At 38.5% G+C, this 25,697-nt stretch overlaps 1 protein-coding gene across 1 annotated transcript; it reads right to left on the reverse strand.

The window, feature by feature from the left end:
- Nucleotides 1–24,860, reverse strand: arap3 (ArfGAP with RhoGAP domain, ankyrin repeat and PH domain 3). Its single transcript, XM_058397441.1, has 34 exons — nt 24,702–24,860; nt 13,899–14,913; nt 13,747–13,790; nt 13,551–13,633; nt 13,398–13,465; nt 12,454–12,693; nt 12,169–12,238; nt 11,772–11,892; nt 11,360–11,544; nt 11,077–11,183; nt 10,344–10,543; nt 9,913–9,998; nt 9,389–9,571; nt 8,225–8,366; nt 7,956–8,060; nt 7,536–7,692; nt 6,992–7,094; nt 6,704–6,902; nt 6,536–6,599; nt 6,262–6,425; nt 5,536–5,748; nt 5,253–5,358; nt 4,974–5,121; nt 4,462–4,530; nt 4,282–4,356; nt 4,013–4,130; nt 3,718–3,846; nt 3,415–3,551; nt 3,228–3,310; nt 3,103–3,138; nt 2,904–2,967; nt 2,611–2,754; nt 2,459–2,497; nt 1–1,262 (listed from the first exon to the last, which is right to left on the reverse strand). Exons 2-34 carry the CDS (start codon nt 14,837–14,839, stop codon nt 894–896), a joined length of 4,992 nt encoding a protein of 1,663 aa, XP_058253424.1. The 5' UTR covers nt 14,840–14,913; nt 24,702–24,860; the 3' UTR covers nt 1–893.
- Nucleotides 24,861–25,697: the final 837 nt, after the last annotated feature.

Raw genomic sequence — 25,697 nt, forward strand, 5'->3', positions numbered from 1 at the left:
TACAGTAGCATAAATAGGTTTAATTAAGAGGCTGTAGGTTACTGTGCAAAATCAGTAAATCTCTGTAAAAAAAAAAAAAAGAAAGAAAAAGAAAAAAAAGTGGAATACATTAAACATTTCATGATTGTCAAGCCTTTATACGCTGAGCCTACACTGCCATCTATTGTCCCAGGGGCAAGCAGGACAAAATTCCTACTTGAGCTGCTGAAATATCATCCCCATTAAATCCTTGAATGCTGAGAAATGCTGGAAGACACATTAATAAATTAATAAATACAAATTGTACTTGTGAAAAAAAGTCCCAGAGTTGTATATGAAAGAAGTAGACTGCACATGAATTCATTTTCCATTTAAAATAAATCAATTTTAAGAAAATGGTTGAAAAGCAGATTTGGCATTAAACTGGGATTTATGTATCCAAAGTCAGCTATATAAAGGCTTCATTTTATGTACATCACAAATGAATTTGTCAGTCTAAAAAAAACAAAAAAAAAAACCAGCAGGGTACTGAGTCAATGAGTAATTATGAACTATACTGAGATGTTTCCACTTGGTCTCTCAAGAATGATTAAAACAATTCAGGTTTGTTAAAACAAGCAGATTATAGACTATATGATATTACATACCAGTTATATACAGAGCGCATAAACAAATTACAAATATTAGACATAGGAAGCAAAATGTCCTATCTTTATAATACTGGCAAATTTCATGTATGTGAAATAATACAACCATATGACTAACAACTATGCCCAAAATGCTCATAAGAAAAAAAAATGTCTAAAATGATTTTAAGCAGAACTGTACATCCAGACAGCAAGATATAATACCAGTTTCTGATTCAGGATGTAACAGAGGTGCAACTGGTTTTCTTAGGTCAGGTTCTCAGCAGATCACTGTTCATCATCTTCTGGTTTCTTAAAAAGCGTTGAGAGTTCATGTAACAGCAGCTCTTCTGAAGGACTACAGGATTTGCGCTCTAAAGAGACACGTCGTTCCTCATGCATCAGCATGTCCAGAGATCCCTCTCCCCCACTAGAACGGGTCAATTTTGGGACAACTGTGCGCTCCAGTGACCTGCTCTTGCCCTGGCCGAGGCTCTCGGTGCGTGGAGGCACCTCCAGACTCCTGGACTGGCCACTGCATAGAAAGCTGCTCTCCAGGGACTTCAGCACCTGCAGGCCAAAGTCACCAACTTCCTCATAGAGTGGCTCTGGGCTTTCATCCCGTTCTTCCAATGAGTCCTGCTGCACCTTCATGGGCTAAACAAAGAGGCCAAACAGTTGTATGTTACAGTTGTTAAAGACTTCAAACCTGGAAAACTAAATTTTTTAATTCATTAGTCATTTTTGGGCTTGTATGTCCATAAAAAATGTGTATTGTGACATATACCAACACATTTTCCTTTTTATTTAAATTATATAATTTTTGGTGAGTTTTGTGCCTGGTCTACTCTTGGTCTCAAAAATATTTGGGACATGATTTAGAGGTGTTGAATTTATTCTTTGGGCTCCCAGTCAACACGTGTCCATTTTCCAAAAACTTCGTATTTTAACAGTTTGCAAAATATTTTGCAGCTCTAGAAAATAAAACAAAAAAAAAGGTGTGAGATTGTAGTATGTGGATTCACAAATTATACTCCTAATGAGTATAACACCTACCACAGTATAATCTGAATAGGAAATGTACCTAAGACTACACCCTAGATTAACAACACACCTAGGTAAATTCTCAAAAGCAACTAAATGATTATCTTCAATTATCAGATTCTATTGGGGTTATTGTTACGTTTACAAAAAGTATTCAGCCTTCACTGGCATTCACAGTGCTTTCCATGAGACTTCCTTCATTGATTTTAACCATTGTTTTAGTATCACAGTGACAACCTCAGGATAATTGCTGAATACACTGAGGACAAAAGAAAAAAGCCAACAAACAATTTGCTTGCAAATGCTCTAGGCTCAGGAGTCACCAGAAGCTACACGATTCCCTCCTATCCCTCCACCCCATTCCCAAAACACAAGAGTTTTGGACAGAAGCCCTAGCCTGCCCTCAAGGCTACGGTCAAATAACAATGCAGTGGAACAATTCTTCCACCCTGCGCATCCTGTTATCTTCACTGAGTCAGCTCAACATCCTGATGGTGTTGTATCAGGAAACCTCAGGTCCCAACAGGAATGGGAGGGTCAAGGAAATCTGATGGAATTCCTCAATTAGGGAAACACTGTTTTGCGAAGGCAAAAGAGTCCGTGTGTAGCACAAAAGACATTTAATAGGCTTAGCTAATGTCCTAACAAGAAGTATACACAAACAAGTTTAAAAATTAAAAATAAAAATAAAAGGCTAAATGCCTTAGGAAAGTGATTTTAAGTAAGAAATTACATGTGTTCAAGAATAATTCAAGAAATGCTCAAATTGCATGCAAACAGCAGAAAAATAAAACCAAAAACATACTCACAAAATACATTGATAGTGTCCTCCTATCATGAAGCTTCCTCTGCAAACACACCAGAAAACAACCAGTGAGCATAAAATGTTAACAAGTCAATACATTTGACACTAGAGGGTGCAATAGCAGTTATACAGTGAAGTTACATATATGTACATTACCAGTGTCTGGTTAGCAGAAAGCATGGTGGAGTTGGTGTTGCTCTCTTCGCCACGGATTGGCACTAAGGGCATGGTGCCAAACTTCTGCTTGCAGATGTCAGATGAGGAGTGGCGTCTCAACACAGGAGGCCGCAAGTCGTCATTCTGAGAAACAGATCAAACTATATGAGCCAAGTACAGATAGCTTCAAGTTACCAGTGAGCAACTCCAAAATGATATGCAATGAACTCTACCTAGCATCTGATATACCCAAGGTAGTACCTAAGAAACAATACCCGTGTAAAGGGTGATACCTGTGCTTTCAGGAGACTGGTCATCCAGTCCCAAAGCTCAGTTTCACTGGAACAACAGAGATACCTGTCAAGGTAAAGAAACCAATTACTACTCAGTATGCAAGCATACCAACATGATCTGTACATTTATGCTCTATACAAGACTTATGCAATTAAAGAAATGACCATTGGACCTGTTTAATCAAAAGAAAATACTTACATCTGATGTTTGTCTATCATCACAGTGAAACCCCATCTGCAATTTCACACAAGTTAACAAGAATGTTATATTTGTAAACAAAAATGTCAAGAAACATGAGATGTAACAAGAAAATATCATCTTACTTCGTAGGCGCTTTCAACTTCTTTCTTATTCCAATATAAATCTTCATAGTTTTGAGTAGCCACTCCTTTTCCGGTTTGTTGGACTATAGTAGTTAGAATACAAAAACAAAATCCAATTCTTCCAGTTTGTTTTTACTTGTAATTTAACAGAATTTGAAAAAAAGCTATTGATGAGAAGTAGAGTTACTTTCTTGTCCTTCATTAAGAATAATCGGTGATCCTGGATTTGGAACAGACGCTCCTGAAATTTGGTTCCTTGCAGAAGTTTGGGTGTCTCCTCTCGGCACTTCAGAACTCCAAACTTCACAATTTCACTCTTGTAAGCTTTAAAAACAAAACGGCAGAAAAAAAAGAAAATATCATACAATTTAATGTAATTTTAAATATCTTTCACTGATTGTGGTTTAGCCTTTAACTGATTTTATTTGTTATACTGTACATTTAATGTTATGCAACTGTATAATGGCAGTTAATAATTATAATAAATCACCTGTAAAGATGTCTATCACCTCTCCTCTGGGCACCTTCTTTACCAACAAATATGCAGAACTAGGATCGGCCATGGTACACCACTGAAGTGCCTGTTCTAGAACTTTCTCTTTTGGGTGAAGTGGCCGTTCTATAAATAACAAAAAAATATATAATTATAAAGATAATGTCATGAAACACTACATAGATTGTGTTCATTTATTATTAACACAATTGTACTAAATACAACATAATATCAATTAACTTCCTCAAACATTTGCCGTTTTACTTGAGCAGTCTGGTGTGGATCTATTTACCAAGCTCCCCATCCTCAATGGCTTCAAAGGTCATCCACACATCCTTTTCACCTGCAGGGACATTCCTCATATACAGCACCTGGTTGGTCAGTTCCTCGGCACACATCGTGGGTGAAACCTACAGACAGGCAAGATGACAAAATAAACAAACAGACTAAAGCAGACCTTTGTCGGCTTGTGCAGTGACCTTGTGCCACCATGTGGTCATAAATTTAAACTGCATCTTTTACCAACGAAGCAAAAAAAATTGCACATTTTAAAGTACTTACTTTCAGAGTGATACAGCAGTCTGGCGTTTTTTCCTCCAGATAGACCTCAATAATCAGGTCTCCTGCCTGAGAGAGCTGGATCCCAAAAATACACAGCATATTAGTCATTCATACTGCTTCTGTTCATTTTTATTGTTTTATTTCAGAAGGTGTTAGTGGATGTCAGAAATATTATTGAACCTGTGTGTCCTTCCAGGTTGTGATGAGACTGATTTCCAGTTCAATCTGAGTTTTGTGTTCCTCGTCGATCTTTAAAAGAAATTTAAATAAGCATAAATAAATATAAAGCACTCTGTCAAATGAAACTACAAAGATATTACATGACTGCCATAATAATACCATCCTGGGGCAGAATAAAGTTAAGTAACACAGACATTGGAAGCAACATGTTGATTAAACATACTTTTTACCCAAGTATGGTCACTGTACCACTTTAGAGATGACTGTGTGCTTCTGTCTAAATGACGAAGTTCAAACTAATCAGTTAAACAAATTAAAATAAACACTATTGTTAGAGACTGTATTCTGTGTAATTGCTGTTATTGTTGGCTATTTTGTGGGATTCTCCCAGTCTTTTCTGACACCACTGTCACAAGTACTGACTGCTTCAGCACACTGCAAAGTGTTATTTCAGCTCAAGGGGGGAGTCCTACATTATTACAGACCACTGAATCATAATTTTTTCTACTCACATCAAAGACATAAAGATAGTTGTCAATGAGGTCTTCTACGATCTTCACTTCATGCTCTCCTTTTCCATCTGTTTGAAAGAGGCTTGGGGCAAACAGCAGAGACAGGTTCTTTGTGCACATTTGATTCAAGTCAGCACACTTTTGTACCCTGAGAGAGGGGGATATACAAAGAAAAATGTATCTTTATGACGAGAAAGAGATTTTTTTTTTTTTACAAACCACCAGTGATCAGCATGATTACAGCTTAAATCTAGAAGAGTACATTTTGGAATAGCTAACCTGTAGAGGTGACTGACGAGAGCAGCCAAAGTGGTGCGGTTGACTCGTGGCAAACCACGGATTAGATCTTTATATCTGTCCAATCTCTGCATCTTATTAGATATCTCTGCAAATTAAGACACATCAGTGAGGAGCTCCATATTGCAGTAAAATGGGATAACATCTAGGACTGTTTGTCTGTTTAAAATTGAATTGAATTGAATTGAATTAAAATGTATGTGCAGTGCAACATCACTTTAAAAGTAAATGAATAAATAAACCATGAGCATGATAAACTACTGACTGGCAGCCTCCTTCCAATACGGGTGCAGATCTGCCATGAATATGGGGTCATCAATCTCACGGAAGAACCTCTTCAGGACATCCGTCACATCCTCAATGAAATTGTCTCCAATGCGGAGTTTCACGTTGCGTGCATCTTTCCGAAATTCCTCCATCAGAAGCTTGATTCTGGACTTAGCTCCATTTTTCCTGTAGATCCCTTCATGGCCCAGACCTAGTAATATGAGACAATTATCAGAGGATCTTCAGAAATACAGCGAGATTATATTCTATATTGTGTGATAAGAAATTCCTCTGATAAGAAAACAAAAGTTTCACAAATGCACCAGTGAAATACTTTTCTGTGTGGTGTTCACATTGTATTTTTATCCGAAAATCTGTGCGTCAGTAATTACAACACCAAAATTCTATTTTGCCTCCTTAGACTCTAATGAAATTTGCCATTACTAGTTTAATGCTAATACTAGTTTATTACAGTTAAAACAGTTTAACACTACAGCAAGTTAAATCATTTCATTATACTTTTATCTGCCTTTAAATGTATAACGGTTTCTGTCATGTTTGTTTATGACCACCTTGTGTGAAGCTGGATATTTCAGAAAATTTTGCCTTGGGTAATTCCAGATTTTAAAATTTCCTGAATAGAATTACTTATATATAACTGGATTTGATGTAGAGTGCATCTGAAGAAAGAGTACATTCATATGTAGACTTTCTGTGTCCTCACCATACTGTGTAATAAAAGCAATGCAGCTGTCCACAATGATGGGGATGTCGTTCCTGCTCAGCTGTTGGTCCTTCAGCGTGTTGGCTTTGCCTCCTGCTGCCTTCTGGATGTCCGCATACCACAGAGAGAAGTCTGTACGCCCCATGCCTTGCAGGTGCAGAGTCCTACATACACAAACACACACCATTTTGATCAAGATGTTTCTGTGGATTTGTTTGGTTGCCTGGCGCCATAAATTTGTAAATCACCTAAAATTTCCAAAGTCAAAGCTCACCTTCCTTTTTCCACTAGAACCAAAATGTCTTTCTTTTCATGGTTGTCTGTCTCTGATGCTATACCTTTAACAGTCACAAAAAAAACAACAACCATAAATTAGCCACTAATAGAGGCACAAACCATAAAAGAGAAGCAGCAAAAACAGAAGTTGGCTTGAGAGACTCACTGAGCTCTTGCAGGCGTTTTAAGTTAATAATGTCCTCAGCAGCTCCATCATTTCCTGGACAAATGAAGAGGTTGGACTTTTGCAGAACAAAGAAGCCCTCTTTCCACTGCCGTGGGTCTAGCATGGCCTTATAGCGCAACATGCCCACACGCTCAAACTCCCTTGTCAGTAAGCAGTGGCAGCTCAGAGGCGTGGTAGCCTGAATAGACAAGAGCTCTTCAGAACCCCTCAGTTGACATGCTTAAGGTCATATGTAGGGTGTATACTTTTATGTTTTTTCATGCTTACCTTTCCAATAGCTTTTGCCCAACTGTGAAGTGCATCTGGAGTTTCTAAACCAAACTGGACAATCTTATCAGATGTCAGGTAGAGTTCGAAAGTGTATCGAAACCTAAAACAAAAAAGAAATGGAAAGAAAGCTACTTCAAAAATGTTAATTTTTCAACACAGAACAATAAGTTACAGTTCATTCACTGACATGAGAAAATGTATACCTGCCAGAGAGAATGAGAAAGGAAGTAGGATATACATACTGGCTAGTTCTCATTAAAATGTACTTTTTTAAAGGATATGTGGTTTTGGACTGAATCCTTTTGAGCCATGCAGCTAGCAAATAATGTATGAAAATGTTTTCTACAAGATGTTTACTAACATAATTAAAAATTGGAAAAATATGAGAAAATATCTTAAAATAAAGAACTACAAAAGGCTTCAGCCTGTTTGTTGGCAGGTCAGTGGTCTATAATGTAAGTAAACGTAAGTAGAAAGTGATGTGGAGACTTCAGAATGTTCACTTATTGTATGTGCATGCTATAAATGATTTGCCATATACCTGTCAATGAAGCCATTGTTGTTGGTGCATAATTCTGGCCTACTAACTCCTAAACAGATTATGTCTTTGACCTCTATCTTCATGTTGGGTTCATGGCACCTGTCAGACTCATAAAACAGAAGAGACTTCTCGACCGAGCACCAATACTTTTGGAAATCTAAATAAAAAAAAAAAGCAGAAAGATATGGTCATTGCTTGCTAAGTAACTCTAAAATAATATTAAAGTGCATACGTTATTATACAGTTAATAAAACAACGGTCAGCTCACACCACTGGACAGCAAGAAGTCTAAATGCATTTAAATAATATGCTTGTCAGTGAAGTGGGCCCTTGAAAGGCCTGTTTTCTTTCAACTTTGGAAGAAACACATTCTGCTCCTAAACATCTGCTAACTGCTTTGTTTGTCACATTGACGCCTACCTTCTCTGGTTCTGCGGGATAAAGTGCCTTTGTTCATGGAGCCTGACTTGTAGAGGTAGCCAGAATACAGGACTGGCTGCATGATCTCATCATACACACTGGCATCTGCAACACAACAGAAGTGAATATAGAAGTGCAGATTACATTACCACCACTGTGGGATGTACATGCTGATAATTCTGAAATAATGTTGAGAATGGTTAAGGTGGAGTGTAAATGGTTATGTGTCTACTGCAGTGTGTGTTTGAGTACAAGTAAATCCTGAGAACCTGCAGCCTGGGTGTAAGAGTAATGCAGAGACAGGTGCTTCTCATGTCCATTGGAGTTTAAAACTCGAACCGCTTCTGCTTCTGCAAATATCTGTGTGACTGTCTTCAAGAGGTTTTGTTCAGTCACAGCTGTGCACAGTGCCTGCAGGACCAAACACCAAAATACAGCAATAAAAAGCATGTTCAGTCACATGATATTCTACGTTCAGTTTTCTAATATTACTTCTGGCCATTTATTTATCGTTCAGAGAACACTGTCATCTTATTGTGCATAGACAGACTTACAGACTTATTGTGTATCTTATTGTTACGTATAGATAGCAATGTAATGATTCGACTGGAGCAATGGCTAAGCATAATGTAAGTCAGGCAAGGCATGACCACTGGCATTATACTAGTGACAGATTGGCTATTTTAACCAAAACATCCTCAGTGTCCCAATATGAAATGAGATCTTCAGAGGGATGAATATTAACTTAGGATAGCTCTGAGTAGAAACAAAATACTCTGTATTTTTGACCAAATCAGCCTCAGCATTACCACATACAATCATCTTCCTGTAGAGTGTGAGAAAAGAAAGGAAAGCCTTTTAACACAAAACATAAGGACAGTTACTACAGCAGTAAACAAATATTTATGAGAAATTCATATTATTGTTCAATGTAACATTAGTTCAGTCAAATTTATTAGTAAATTAAGCTCCAAAGCTCAAGATATATCAGTCAATGATAACATAAAACGTGTAAATACATAACTTACTTAATTTTGATTGCTTTAGTGTTGAATCACAGGATTAAGCTACACATAAATAGATTGTCTCTTTTGGTGATATAAGTATAATGGCTCTTAAAACTTCTGTTAGAAAGTAGCATATTGTGACTATTGAGTGAAGAAAAGCAACAACGTCCATTATGTGTGTGCTTCCTGTCAACAAGTGACACTTGTCAAAGTTGTTTGTGGTAATTACGCAAACAATGCAGATGTGGTGGTTTATATTCATTTGTACGGCACTTCTCTTTTTTTTCTTTTCATCAAAGCTAATGAAGCAATTTGAATAAGTTATGAAATAAGTTTTGTCCTGTCACCAAGACAACTAAAACACATTTAACAAGAAAGTAAGCTGCATCTTTCTTCAGTGAATTATATTCACTGCCTATTGCTCACCTTAAGTAACTCTTCCTGTGTGCTAAAGCTGGGGTGAGGGTGGCGGAAACGCCCTTCTCTGTATTTCTGGGTTATGAATTCCCTCCGCTGTTCTGGAGATGCATCACAGTCCATTTCATCAGCTGCTGGTAGCCTGGCAGCCCAAAACTCATTGGCTCTGTCATTACCCAGCATTATGAAGAGCTAAAACATACACATATGTGCAAACTTCATTGCAGGTTCCAAGGCTTATATGTAGAGAATTTATTTTCTATAAATTATAAGTATAATATTTAAATATTTAAGTATACCATATCAGCAAACAATAACAATAGATTAAAACATTATTTGAAACTGAATAAAAGCTAATATAATCTCCAGAAAGATTAGTGTTTACGTGAAAAGCAAGTATCAGTGTTTCCTGGTATCATTTAACAACACATTTTTCTGGGAACTGGGGAAATAGTTCTACAGAGGAAGCATGTAAAGAACTTCAAAAGCAAAAGCTAGTGTCATGACCCGTGTCCTCTGCCTGCAACCCCCACCTGAACGATCTCATTGCTCCAAACACTGGTGTCCAGTTTCAGACTCTGCACTTTGGACACCATTGTGCCCAGTCCTCTGTGCTGGCCTGCAGGCAGACACAACAAAAGAGTCACCACACCACTCGCCACGCTCCATTCACTCCGTTTGCCTGCAGTGGATTCCCAATATGTTGCCTCCAAGCCACCTCTTATCATTAGTGTTTGACACAAAGAACCCACTGGGAAAAACAATCTAGAGCTCTCAAAACCAATGTCACTTTTCCAAGCCACTACACTGGCTAACTACTGTTACATGATGTTACAACTTGATGCCATTTCACATTTGCACAAAATTAAAAAGACAGATTAGTTAAATAATAAGGCACTGACAGACAATCCATTAAGTTGATAAGACACCTGGGATTTGGAGGCATGCCATCAGCTTGACATACCTGCACAGTTCTTGCAAATGACCACACAGAGATTGATGGAGGCCCAATCAGGATTGATGGCTTTGCAGTCTGCACACACCCTGTTTGAGCGGTTAGACCAGATTTTCTCAGCCACCTCGTAATCAGAGAGCGTCTCTGCGATCGAATCCTGCAGAGCTTCCATCCACTCCCGTTTTTCCCGCTCTGATTCAGCCGTGAAGCTACAGGGACAAGAAGTTCAACTTTAACAAAACTAGTTACTTTTCATGTACTTAATGGCTGACTGCATGCTTCAGGCTGAAACACATGATGAAGGCTGGAACACAATTCCACCATTGAAATTCTGTTTATTTGGATATCCTTGATGTGACACTCAATATGGGTTTATCCTTGTTTCCCATTATTGTTGTATCATAAGATACTGTAAAACATTATAAGACAAAATCTGCAATGTGTCCTCACTTTCTCTCTCTCTCTTTTTTCATGTGACTATAATTGTCATGTCCTCATATAAGGGCCCCAAAGTAGGAACCTCTGAGCAAACCAATTGGTCTAATTTTCAGCTAAATGGTTTGGCATAAAACCAAAATTTTGAATTAAATGGAAACCCTGACTATTTAGCAGGTGAACTGAGATCATGCAGTTCTATTATAAACAAGATGTACATTTTTTAAAAATCTTTACAGCTGGAATTGTACTTTAAAAGGAACAGCCCTGAAAGACACTACTGAAAGGTGCATCAGTTAGAATTTACCTGAAGGCCTTGTAAGGAGTTATGAGGTCAAAGCTTTTATTCTTTCCATCTCGGATTGTAGCGCCTCTGGCCTCAATTACAGTAATCCCAATGCCATTCTTAAAACACTGAAAAAAGGACAATCACAAAGTTTGTATACTGAAGATTACATCCACCTTGGCACAGCAAGCCCTTTTACAACATTTAAGCAACCCTTAAGTAACTCAGGAAGGAAACAGATTAGAACAACAGTGCCTTTAATGGGCTCACAACTGTGCTGAAAATGTGATGAACTGTAAATCACCTGCTCATTCTTATACAGCCAAATCTGCTCAGTTATAATTGCAGCATAGATCTTTGACTTTATTCCTTTGAACTCTAAGAAGCCATGCTTCTGGCAGTGGCTGCCAGGGCCAAAACGTGGTCGGCCGAAGACCATCTGGTCCTTCACCCACTCCTGGAGCACACTGCACCACTTAGTCCTCTGCACTGTAGAAAGTGATGACAGAGCCCCATCCAAAGAATTTTGTGAACACAGCAGAAAGAAAGAAACATCATCAACATACATGTTTTTAAGCCTTGCTTCAAATAAGATTGCAGCGGTGATATAAAAGGTGTCACATGCCTCAACCAAAAACATGAAAAAGGGATTTCTCGTATTGTGTACACTGTGTATTAGAGGAAGAAGATGAAAGCCTTGTTGATGATTTGTTTACCTTCATTGTCTGCACGGAAAACAAATGCCCTGTGATTTGTCACAATTTCAAATTTGTTGTCTTTGGTTGCTCTGGCCATTTGTATAGCACCAAGAGGAATCACACCTTTTGGGTATGTGTCCTGAGAAAGACATAGAGGAAAGACATTTGTGTAGGGAATAACAACATTCAAACTTTCAAAAAAAAAAAAAAAAAAATCAGGGAACAAATGGTTTTTTTTTTTCCAGGGAATTAGGGACATCCCAGGTTATGTAAGTGTCAAATAATAGCATTTTATCATTTTGGAACACTGTCCAAACACAAAGGAAGCCTAATCCTTGAAAAGATTTCTGAAAGGTTTTGATTGAGCTGACAGCATTGTTACACTTATCTATCAAAACCTTTGTATGCAACATACCTTTTCACTGCCATAATACATCAGGTTTTTTCCATCAAACTTTACATAGCGCTTCTGGAACACATAATTCCTAAAACAGATAAAGAAAAATATAACCTGGGTCGAGTCAAAGAAAACAAACACTGAAACAACAGACTTAAGGAGAAAGAGGAAACAAAGGCTTCTGGAAAGGTTAATAAAGTCTAGACACACCGGCAGGAAAGGATGGACAGGAGATAGAGACAGCCCTCGAGAAGGGAGGAAATGCAGAGACAGGAGGATAGCAGGAGCCCCGACAGGGCATACCCTTGGGGGGAGAGTTTGTCCAACCAGCCACTGAGGATGAGTGCAGGCCTCTCAGATAGTGAGGTGAAACTAGCATACGGGGAGATGAACTGGTCCTCATCTAGTTCACTGGGGTAAAGACTGTGTGGAGACAGAGAGAAGGGGCGGGAGGCAGTGGAGGACTCGCCAACTGTGCTGTAGCCTGGGGAGTCACCAGGACTACCACGAGATTGCCGCTTGAGACTGGATTGGCTATGATGCCTGGAGAGAAAACAACAATAGGCAGTTATGTGTAAATCATCAATTTGTTGTTCAGAGAACAGCACATTTTATTCAGCTCTGTTTGTTTCCCAGGTTGTTTTTTTTTTTAACATTAGCTAGTCAGTTTTAATACAAATGCATTAGCCAGCTATATTAGCGACCATGGATCATAATATAGTTGGACTGAAGAAGTTCTACCTTAGAAAAGCACTAGCACTGGATATTGCTTTGAGTTGCTAGCCACTCTTTGTACTGAATTTAATGTTTAAAATATTTAATCATATTTTAAGAAAGATAGTGTTGTTCCTTCTCTGGCTATTTTCACAGAGAACTGTTTGAAATATATTTTAGCTTGATAGTGATAGGGAAGTATTTCATGACTGAAGATGGCAGTCACTTTATGTTGTGTGCTGGATTGCACACTAGGCTTCCATTTCATATCATGTATGTAATCATGACCTCGGATGTTGGTATCAGATGTGAACAAGTAAAATGAGCACCAATCAGACCAATGCCAGTATCTGTATTAATGATTCCCTATTCACATTAAGGAGATGAAATGAAGTATCTGTGTATGCTTTAAAATGAATCAGTAGAAAGTGTGTTATTCGGTCAGCTTATATAACAGCTTATAAATTGTCACTTCTATGCGATATACTCCTTTTTCCGCACTGCCTGAAAACTCACAAGAAAAACTTATTTACCTATGATCATCTCCTGGCTTATCATCTCTGGCTCCAGTCCTATCTCCATTTTTGGGAGACCTTTCCTCCTTATTTAAAAAAGAAAAAAGCATGTTGAAATAGTTTCAGCAGCAGTTTCATGTCCTACATTTTCTACTTGCTCTTTACACTCACCTCAAGATGCTGATTTTGCCATTTGCCATGGAAAACAGTTTCACAGTATGGACTAATCATTTCATCTCGTTCCTCAGCAGGAGCTATGTTAAACAAAACTGCTACTTATTAATGCACAATGAATAAGCAACATGGGCAGAGAGAGAGAACTATGCATTTATGACATTAACCAGTGTGGGAAATCTAATGAACCTACCAAATGAACGTTTAAACAGTTCTGATGAGGTGTGGTTTAAAGTGCTGTAGACATACAAATATGAAGGTTAGCACTTGACAGCTGAATAATAAAATGATTGCATTGGGTATATTCCAAAATAATGATTGTAATAGTGATCCTGATATGCCTACCTATTGCTCTCAGTAGATGTGCTAAGCTCTTGGCGTGGCGGGGGCATAGGTACAGAACGGCTCCAGATAGTAGGTGGTGTGCCAGGTAAAGTGCCACTATAGATTTCATTGGATACCATCTCTAAGTCAGAGCATGGAGGGCTGGGTGGAGAACCAGGTACACTGGTGAAAGGAGAACACTGATAATTGGAAGGAGAGTCAGGAAAAGGGGGCAATGGAGGGGTGTTTTGCGGGGCCTGGCTTGACATGCCTTTGGCTGTGGATGGAGGAACTCCACGGGTGATCCTTGGGGGTACTGGAGGTAGTGGTCCACTAATATCTGGGGATGAAATGCTTTTATTCAACTTCTCTTCACTGAAGCTTTGTTTTGAGCATATCAAGGCTAGCTCAGCAGAAGAACCTTCCAGAATAGGAGAAGAGGCAGAATCCTGGGAGGACCTTCTGGAGATCTGCACTTCCTGTTGTGCAGGAAGAGAAGGCTGCTTCAACCTCTGTTTGTTAAAGACAGTTCTAGGTTTTGGGACCGGCTTCACAATGGTAGTACTACACTCCGAGTTGGAGCGTTTTACAAAAGCAGACAAATTTGGCGCTGAGGTTTTGTGCATAGCTTCAAAATATATGTCTGTATTTCCTTGAGGTGAAGAATGCCTATCAGGAGTTGCTTCATGAATGGCTGACTCTGAGTTACAACGATCGAACACAGTGTCCTTCCTATGATCCTGGCAGATCAGCTGAATGTGCTCGACCAGTTTGAGGATCCGCTTCCTGTGCCCGGTGGCGGTCACTCCAAGTCTGTTAAGAGCAGCATTGTCCACATGACAGAAGTCCCGGGCCAGCAGAAAGCCTGCTTGTCTGAAGTGGTTCAGATATTTCTCAAGGTGAATGGAAGCCAACAGGTCTTGTGCATCTGAGGCTGCATCAATCGTTGCCATAGTGTACATGGGCTATGGGATTAGCCTGCATGCAAAGCAGCAGAAACATCGGCCAAGAGGCGATGAGGATGCCAGTTCCTCATCTAAGAATGGAAACAAAAAAAGTCCATTAGTGTTTGTGTGCTTTTACTATACACTACTATCCTTAATTTGTAGTAATGAGAGAACTGCTACACAGGCAATGTTCCTTCATTTGCTTGCAGTTTAAAAATGAACGAATGTCCATTAAATGCTTCTACTGCAAATAACTAGCAATATGTTTCACATGACTCAGAGACATTTTTCTTCACACTGAGATCATACATCACCATGGCATTTAGATGAGGTCCTTCTCGAAGACCTCCTAAAACCGCTACATAAGAATTAAGACTGATGTCATTTCTCAAACAAAGGAGCATCTTGTAAATGACTAGTCTGAGTGGCACATATAAGAATATTGCAAAAACCCAGATAAGTACTGAATAATTGTTAAACAACAAATGACATATGCTGTTTTGTCCTGTTTTAAGGGAAGTCCATGTACAGAAAAAGTGCTGTTATGACATTTAAAAACAAAAATTCATACTCAGGCTTATATGCTGTTGATCTTTTTACATTTTACAATGTTCAAATCATGATAATTTACTTTTCCAGACCCAGGCAGGGAAATACGAAAAAGAAGATATCATCAGCTGTGCAGTCAGGAACTGCTTGCTGGCAATCTTGAAAACTTACTGGATGGTAGATTAGGCGATTCTACAGAATTGCACAGTAAACTGTAAAGAAAAATCCAAAACAGTGGATTTTTTCTTTCTGGAAATTGTCCACATGGCAGACATTTTGACCATTCTCTTGCTGGATGTTCAGTTTCTCCAGTGCAGGAGAGATCATTAAAAACTGTATATTTAACACTTTTGAATAATTTTCACCATAAACATTATTTGTAAAGTGTTAATGTCCTTTTCTCTTTCTGACCATTTTCAGTGGCATTCCTGATATAGTTACGTAATATTGATCGTATAACATACTTGTCTAATGTATACGTCAAACATACATTGGTTGTACTTCATATTAATTAACTCAAACCTCCTCTGTTTACTTTGACAGAAAGTGAGCCCATCCTATGTGTCTAAGCCAAGGTCAGAGGAGATGAGTGGAATGGGGGAAGAGCTACCAGCCAGTGTCTGCTGACATCAGAGAGGTCGAAACACCCTCTCAAATCCCACGAGATTCACATACTGAGTCACTCAGCTGGCATATTTTGTGTGTTAAGTCATACTGGCATACTCAGATATTAAACTGCACCTAACCAAAATGTGTAGGTCTGGTAATGTAATACTATCGCAGTAAAGGTTTCTGGGCATACTGCAGTGTGATATAGTGCAAGGATTATTACAGTTTTTTTATCACATATGTCTAATTATGATACAACAGGCCGTTTGAAAGAAACATCTCAGGCTCAGGCTATTCAGGAAGTGGCTTTGCTATGGGTGGGAAAAGGCTATGTGATGAGGAGGGCATGACTCCAAAAGGTCCCCTGTGCAAACACTTCCTGCAAACAATATGAATGGGCTCAGGCGTTTGGAGAGATACTCTCCTGACTTCTGTATTCCAAAGATTGTTGCTGCTTGAGAACACAACCCTAAGGAGAATCCCAAGGTTGCATAGGTGGCACAATGCCAACCATGAGCAGAGAAAAAACAGAGCCAAGAGGTGGATCCTGGTTCCATCTCAGCCAAGAGGTGGAGTCTGTAACAGTGGTTGAGTTCTCACTAATCCAAGGGTGGAGGCTTTGAACCCCCCTCAGACTTGTCATACTACAAACAAAGGAGGTGCCTGAAGGAAACTAAAATGAGCGCTCAACTTCAATAAACCCACTTATAAGGAGTAAAAAAAAAAAAGGAGGTACAGTTTCTTTATTATAATTCTCTCAAGACAAAAGGTAAGTTACAAAGAACACATTTTATGGGATACATTTTTCTGTGTTACTGGACAGCTCTGGGTGAGTAAGAAAGCAGCAGGTAGGAGGCTGTTAAAAGGGGCCATGAGTCATATCCCTGGTTTCCTTTGTCTGCACTCTGGACGCTAACCTTTGGCTCTGGAATACTGATACACCGGATCCCACTCAGAGCAAGCAGGCCGGAAGCTCATGAAACAAGCAGATAAAGCCTGACCTGGGAAAAGCCACTGGCAGGGTGTTGTCTTACTTCTGTTCTACTAGCAATGCACAAGTTTCCCTTTTGCAAGTCTGTCATCACAGGCACATATCATTCATAAACATGGTGTCCTTTTCATGTTAACTACAAAACAAAACTCCAGAATTTAAGTGAAAATAGATACTTCTCAGTAAACAACTGTTAAAAGGAATTTATCCACATCAAAAGTGGTTAGGTGCAAAGTGACGTAGTTCCTGAAAAGGTCTGATGACTTTCAGCCACTAGAGCATGAACCAGACAGTCACGCAGTTTTCTGTTTTGTCCATTCACCAAACCTTTACCACATCATAAGGCTGAATCACTGCCCAAGCCTATTAGTCCTAGGCCACATGTTGTGTCCATTCGTCAACAGAAATATCTCCTTCTAATACCATGCGTACATGCCTAGTGAGCACTTGTATACAAAGGCAGTGGAAAATGTGTTAGAGGTGCAGACCACCAGTGTTTTGTAAGACGGAACAGCCTCACATCACTAAAAGCCAAAACCACAACTTCTGCCTGAATAGCACATTACTCAGCTATTCGTTTAAGTTCAAATGCTACATACAAGATACTCATCAGGTACTGTGCATAGTGTTATTTTATACACTGCAAATTAATGCTGTCTGTTGTTGCTGTACACAGTGTCAGTATATTTAACTGTTACAGAATATCTGTGAAGTTATTGGAAAGGTGTACCAACTCAGGCTTATGTGGAATCAATGATGTTGGCATCAATGTTGTTAAGGGTGCTAAAAGTGGTGGTTATTATCTGTATGCTTCTCATAGGACATGGGGGAGACACAGGACCTGAATATAAGAACAGATTTATAAATGCAAACATGAGTTTTGCAGGTCAGCAACATGTAAACACTTGAGTGTTAATGTTTTGTTTTTTTTAACAGTGCTACCCAAAAAGGCAGATATAGCAGTACAAATAGATAAAAATACACATTCTTACACAGATAGCACACAGGAAACGAAAGTGGAGGACTATCCAGTAAAGGCACGCTCTGACCTAATGGTGAAAAGATTTATTGGTAACAGATTTATTTGGGTTCGCATAACAAAAATCCAGACATATTGACCTTATTTCTGCCATTCTAACACACCATCTTCACACCACCCACCAAGACCTTTTCGTGTAATGGCCGTAAACACCAAATACCATTTGATATTTTGATTTACCACAGGACAAACACTCAGATTGGATCCTGATGAAGCCTTCTCCTCACGGCCCACCCATATTTATCTTAATAGGCAATCTGGCTTTTCTCAGCATTGCAGAAAACACAGGATACAGCTGTCCCTCAAAGAGACCAACCCCGTCCTCTCCTGCTTTAGAAAAAGAGAGATAACGCCCTGATGTGCAGCTACACTGGGAATAAACACACCCTAACACTATAAAGAGGGCATGACACTTAAAAATGTTCTATTACTCACTAACATGGAAGCAGACAATTTCTAGAAAAACTAATTAATGATTGCCTCATGTTAAAATCCATGACAAACAGAGAAATAACCTGTTTCCATCAGGAAGATTAAAAAGCTTTGTTCTATGTAAGACAGCTTCATAAATATACCATGGGATAAGGTTTCACGATGGTTTTTAAAGAGGTTATCAAATCAGATCCAGTATAATACTAAAACCATACGACTGAAGTGCTAAGAGAAACCACTGCATGCAATATTGAACTTTCACTTAACAGGTTGGGGTTTTTTTTAGGTTTAATCAGCTCTTTACATCAAGTGCAATGTCAGAAAAAGAATGAGTGACAAGAAATGTAGAAAGCCTCTTCCATCCTTTACCAACTAACAATCATTATTTTGCAAATTAAAGCCACTGCACCACATGTAATAAGAGTCTTTTAATGAAATACAGACACTTGCTCTGAGTTTGAGAAATAATTAAAGGCTTGGCTTTGTCTCCATGTCTCCATACATAGATTCTTCTCTTTTCTATGTGTCTGTTTATAAATAGCATCTTACACAGCAAAGCACAAGAACAGGAAAATCATTTGCCTATGAATGATAATGCTGTTCAGTTTAATTGCAGTGCTTCAAACTACAGGACTGATTACAAATCTAAAAATCTGGAAACTTTTTAAAACAGTTTATTACTTTGATTCGAAATGAGTGTTGGTATTATGTGGTCTCTAATTTATGCACAGTCAATGACAAAAACATACACTGTGCCATTGTGTATGTAATCATTTGCCTTATTACAAGAATGAATCTAACTTGTGCCAGCTACGTCAAAAGCTTATTACACGAGTGCAAAGTTTTAACCTTCTAGAAAATCCTTATAAATACTAACTGTTTGTTTTAGTCTTAGAAACAACCAGGAAATGAGATGCTAGAGATATACACGTGGGTGGAAGAAATAAAAAACAGCTGCGTTATGTTGTGTAGTACATTTAGCAAGCATGGTTTGCATCCACTTGTCCTCTTGGAGAGCTGCATCAGTGCAAATGAACACAAAAATCATTCATCTTTATCCTATAATGAAACATTTCGATCCAGATGGAAGTGGTCTCTTAAAAGATACCCGTTAACACCCCAAATCCTACTACGGCCTTCACAGTCACCAAATCTCAATCCATCAAAAACATCTAGTGGAACATGTCATCCCTCCAGTAAAGTTCCAGAGAATCTAAGCCAAGGTGCATTAAAACTGGTGGCTAATGGTGGCCCAACACCTTACTAAGACACTTTATATAGTTTTTTTCTTTACTTTGCGAACCATCTGTAATTTGTTCATCCTTAGTGAATAATCGGTCTTTGAAATACTGGTATCAGTAGTCCAGATCAGTATTTCTGTGCGGGTTGAAAAGAATCAGTGCATTCATGAAATCCAACAAATGGAAAATTTAGTCAAAATAAAGCTGGTCAATCTTTAACCATGACCCATCAAGGGTTTACCAAAGAGCTGTTAATATATTACAAGCCATTACACAAGTGTAACACATAGCAATTTAATAACAATGGTGCATTGTGTATATTTTTATTTACCATATTCTTATTTAATTCCATTTTAATTCCATTCATTTTCATCTAGTGTTTTATCAAATCAGAAAAACATAAACAACAGTACAGATAACATACTGATTCATTCATCCATTCAGTTAATGCCTTATCCTATCTTATCTTATCAGGACCATAGTGGAGCTACTGTGTTTGAAGGATAAGCTCTGGATTAGAAGGTTTAGAACGTTAGATTTCTTTTTTCTTTTTTTTAAGGTCAAGTCTAATAATAAATATCTTAACAATTATGAAGATTAGGGAAAGTGTCTTACAGTATTATATCTAATATTGGAAAAAATAAACATAGCCACAGAGCTATGGCAAGACTTTAAACGTATCATCTCAAAATGGATCGCTAATGTGTTTAATCAAAACGTTGCAATATGTCAACTGACACACACACACAATATTTTGCAGTCCTAGCTAGGGACACATAATCTGAGTGATGCTACTTCGCAGTTCACTTCACTAAACACTTGGTAAAGACATACTCTCCAGTATTCCAGTGACACACAGACGTGAAATAAATCACGGCCTTCCCTTCCTCTGTATTAACAATGAGTCAAGCTCACATGGCATACTCTATATAACCTGACACTGCTGCACTGTCAGTGCTCAAGTAACCAAAAGAAGAAAAACATCCATAAACATCTTCCTTTTGCACATCCTATTCAAACATTGCAGGGCTTCCAGTGGGAACAATTAGTGGAAGCTGTAGAGTCCAAAGCTGTTGCTGAAACGGAGGACTAAAGGAGGCATTTGGGATGCAGGGTGCTGGGGGGTGTGTATAAATAACAGTGAAGCACTATTGTGCAACACAATATGTCATTGTTCGTATCCGGCCAAAGCAGCGCTGCTGAGATGACAGAACACACTTGTGTGTGGTAATATGCTAGCCTTTTGCTCAGCCATGTCACTCTGATCGTTACACTCTTAGAGGAGATCCTGCCAATAAGATTCTGCCAGCAATCTGCTAAAAAGGAAGAAAATGTGCAAAGATTTCACAAAAAAATAAAAAATAAGCCTGATGTTCACACAAGGTCATACACCAAAAAGTTTCTACAAGGACTGTCACTGTTCAAATAATCACAGTTTGAAGAATGTATTCGTTCTTAATGATTCAATAAAAGTTCCTCAACAGAGAGACATGCATAAACATACACTGTAGGATGCAACCTAATTGTTCCTAATTGGGTTAAAGATTCAGAAAGTCATAAAACCAGGTGCAGAATAAGTGTTACAGGTTGCTACTGATAAGTAAATAATACGCTTACATGCATTCATTTCTCTTATTGGAAATTAGAGCAAGGTTTTTAACCTTTCTTTTTAGTCATTTTATTAATTGTATATTTACTGAATCTAAACTCTTTCCACGCACAGCCACATCCACACACACACAAGGGATTTGCACTAGGGAGGATGCCCCAATCAAAACATAATTATAAGCCAAGGGTAAAATCTCATGATTATATAATGTTGTTTAAACAGTACAATGTTGACAGGAAGTGAAAGAAAACAGTTGCTAAAAATAGAAGCTTGGGAAGCACATTTCTTTTTACATCACACGTCAAGCCAGGAGTGTCATGCCATCAGGGTTTGATGGATATGGGCGATCAGTAATGAGTTCAAGGCTTCATGAAGTTCATGAAATAAAATGCTTGTACATTCTTATGGGAACCCCCACTGTGTGTGGATCTGAATGCATAACACAAGAAAAACAATGCACTTTAAAAGCCTGACTCCTAAATATGGGTCAAATATTCACTGTATAAATAAATACATCTTAAAAGATGCCACTAAATGCCTTGAACCAGAATATCTTTGAAAAATGGATGCTCTTCTTGGTTAAGTATTAATTATGTAAACTTTGTGTAGCTTGACTGGCTCAGTATGTGACTATCTGACTATCCAACTAACTGCCGTTTCAATTTGGACAACAAAATAGAACCATTATCATATTTATCAGCTAACAAAAAGCTAGCACAGTAGCAAACAAGCATTACAGCAGTGTAACCAGAGCAGGCAAGGTCATTCAGCTTACATTTGACCACCATATTGTAGGTTGAACAACTTAAAATCTGTCATTAAAACAATTTTGCCAGATTAAATCCAAAGTAAAAAAAGTTTCATTACCTATTAAAAATCAGTGTTCTTTCAATTCTTTGAAACAACTTCCCCATGCCATTGCCTAAAACTCCTTCCTCTTAATTAGAATACAAAAACCTGTCAATGTACAATATAATTAGGCCACAGTTTTCCAAGAGGACTAAAATTATTGTGTTGTAAAGTATTGTGCACATCACAAATGCACTAAGTTTTGGGATGTCTGCCTTTACATGCACATGAACGTATTATGGAGTTGGCGCACCCTTTGCATCTATAACAGCTCCAACTCTTCTGGAAAGTTTATGGGAATTTTTGACCATTCCTCTAGAAGCACATTTGTAAGGTCAGGCACTGAAGTTGGACGGGAAGGCCTGGCTCGCAGTCTCTGCTCTAATTCACCCCAAAGGTGTTCTATAGGGTTGAGGTCAGGATTCTGTGAAGTTCCTCCACACCAAACTCGCTCATCCATGTCTTTATGGACCTTGCTTTGTGCACTGGTGTGCAGTCGTGTTGGAACAGGAAGGGGTCATCCCCAAACTGTTCCTACCAAGTTGGGAGCATGAAATTGTCTTGGTATGCTGAAGCATTAAGAGTTCTTTTCACTGGGGCCAAGCCTTAGTTGGAGGGGTGTCCCAAAACTTTTGACAATATCATGTATATCATTAGTCACTTTATCCTGGTCAGAGACTTCAGAGTCTTTGGAGCCAGAGCATACCTTGGAAACAATGCGCATGATGTGGGGATACACCCTGGAAGGGGCACTAGTCCACTGCAGTAAACCACGCATACAAATGCTCACACACTCATTCATACCTAAGGACAATACAGTATAGCCAATCAACCTACCGTCATATTTTTCTAGAAAACCTGGAGGAAACCCACACAGACACAAGGAGAACGTGCAAAACTCCACACAAACCCAAGCTTCAGGATTGATCTGGGAGCCTGCAGCTGTAATCAACCTTGCTTAATAATGTACAAATTCATATTATTTTAATGACAATACAATTCTGGCTTATATTATGTTATGCCCTCAGAGAGGCATGGCCTTGGGCTATAGCCCTGATAGGCGGTGGATTAATGTGTCCCTGCTTGTGTCTACCTGTGACAAATTCACGTTTAGTACATCAGCTGGTTAACTGCTTGGAAGACGTGGTTGAATTTCCAAACTGCATATTGATAAATCCTGTTGTTTTGACAGACTTCTAGGAAAAATATTTATTTTTGTTTCAATTAAGTTTTCTGTGCATTAACAAATAATAAAACCTTTATAGTACCTTTTTATTGACTTAAAATCGTTTGTTTGTGTTGTCTATATTGGTGCAATGAAATACATATAGCATCAGTCTACTTTTGTTTAATGTTACACCATCACACTTGTTTTTCTTCTAAACCCTAATAGAACGAGGGCTTTGCAACATATTTCTAAAGAACAGGTTCTCAAACAGGAATTTATTGAAACCACTAACATCTCGGTGCAAGACATTGCACACAGCTTGCCAAGACACTTTGGTTTAGGTATCTGACAAGAGGTCATGACAGACTACCAAACCCTTTAAAAGATAAGTGTGTAAAACGTAAACAATGACTTCTGATGCTCCCAAGTTTAGATGTTCTAAAATCCCGTAGATTTAACAGCATTTCAAAACATGATATTAAATAAAGAAAATGCTTCTACTAAGTACATTTAATGGCAAAAACAGCGCTTGCTACAGGAACACACCCTGACACAAACTCTTGTTGTGACATGTCACAAACAAAGTATTCAAGCACAAGTCAAGATGACAGAAAATGATAAGATTATGAAGTTTTAAAGCTTTCTCTCTCTCTCTCTCCCTACTGAGACCAAGAGGTCTGTTCATTCCATGCAGACCCTTATCACGGGGGAAAGGCTGCAGTGATCCATTGTGAGAGTCGTATCTCAGCAGGATCTGAAAACATTCCTCGTCCCTCAGTTCCTTACTCTGAGCTCTGGGAGATTCACACGCCAAACTGTACACTATAAACAGTGTTTACTCTGTGTGCTCCATGCTTTTTGAATATGCAATGCAGGCAATTTATTTATTACTCTCTAGACAGTGTTTATGATGAGCAGTGTCTTATAAAAAATTTAAAATAAACAAGTCTGTTGAAAGCAATGGTGCATTTTAATGACTTTTGAGTGGGGGGAAAAAAAAGAAAGAAAAAACACCAAAGACTGAAATGTTTATAAACTCTAAGGCCTGATTTATAATGAGCATGAACTCAATTCTTGTATACTACATTTTTAGTACATGGGCAGTAACTCCCAGCAAATAAATAAGTAAACTATGAGCTAAACCATTTCTATACATTTACATAATTAATACTAAAGATAAAAGTGCAAGAAGAGCTCCCAGATTGAATGTTACTAGCGTGAGAAAATCTCAGATTTCGGGTTAAAAAAGCAGGTCAGGAACAGTAGTTCTTTCTCAAACGCTCGCGCGCGCAACACTATCAACACACCCGCTTCTCTCAGCTCCAGTTATCTCAATTCGCCTGTAGTCATTTTAAATACGACTCCGAAAGAGTTGCATCTTCTTCCTTACCTTATTTTCTTTGCCCGGTTTACATTTTGAAGAGCTGAACTCTTGTAGAACGTGACAAAATCCAGTGAGTAAAGTCGCGCTACAGGAAGAAATTTCGGGGAGAGTCGGCTGCTGTTCCTCAAACCCTGACAGCAAAGGGGACAAGTCGCAGTTAGCTCGTGCGCTCTCCAGGGGGGGGAGTACGCATGCGCAGGTTGCCATCTCTGTATCCGCTACAACTAGTAGAATCATTAAGGTTATATTATGAAATTGCACAGAATGATCCAATTTATATATCATACAAAGTTCTCGCTACTGATTTAATGGATTTGTATATAACGGAAACAACTATTTGGGGTTTTTATTTTTTTCCCCCCCCACTCCAGTTTGCTGACCAGAGCTTAAAGGAATTAGAATGTCTTGGTTGATATATTTGTGATGTTCTTAGAGATTCCTGTGATAATTTGTTGATGTATTTTTCCCTTCCTGAAAAGTCAGTGGATGTCTGATGTCACTAGGTGATAATGTTAATGCAGTTACAGGTGTAACAGGGGTAAAATACTTCATCTCGAACAAGAGATAATGGTCATGGAGATAATGTCATGAAGACATCTCTTAAGTTAAGAGAAAAAGCAAGGGCTAAATCCCACTGGCATTACCATCAGCAGGTAGATTGTATGTAATTGTACATGAAGTAAGATAAGAAATATTTGAACCAATTGCTGCTTTTCCTTACAACCGAAATCTTTGGAATCAAGTAAATTTCCAACGATTCTGTTTAGATAAAAAGAAAATCACAAAATGAACAGATACCTTCAGTAAAAACAGACAGACTGCAATTACATTCTAACTGTATTGCATTAACAGGATTATCAGTATGAATGGTATTCTTCGTCTTCTTAATAATAATACTGGACTAGCTCAGCCACCTGGAACTGATGTCAATGTATCCCAAGCAAATGCCACCCGGATCCAATAAACAGTATTTTCGAAGAATTTCCACTTATCCACGATGTT

Source organism: Hemibagrus wyckioides, linkage group LG08 (genome assembly GCF_019097595.1).
Source record: "Hemibagrus wyckioides isolate EC202008001 linkage group LG08, SWU_Hwy_1.0, whole genome shotgun sequence".
Lineage (NCBI taxonomy): Eukaryota > Metazoa > Chordata > Actinopteri > Siluriformes > Bagridae > Hemibagrus > Hemibagrus wyckioides.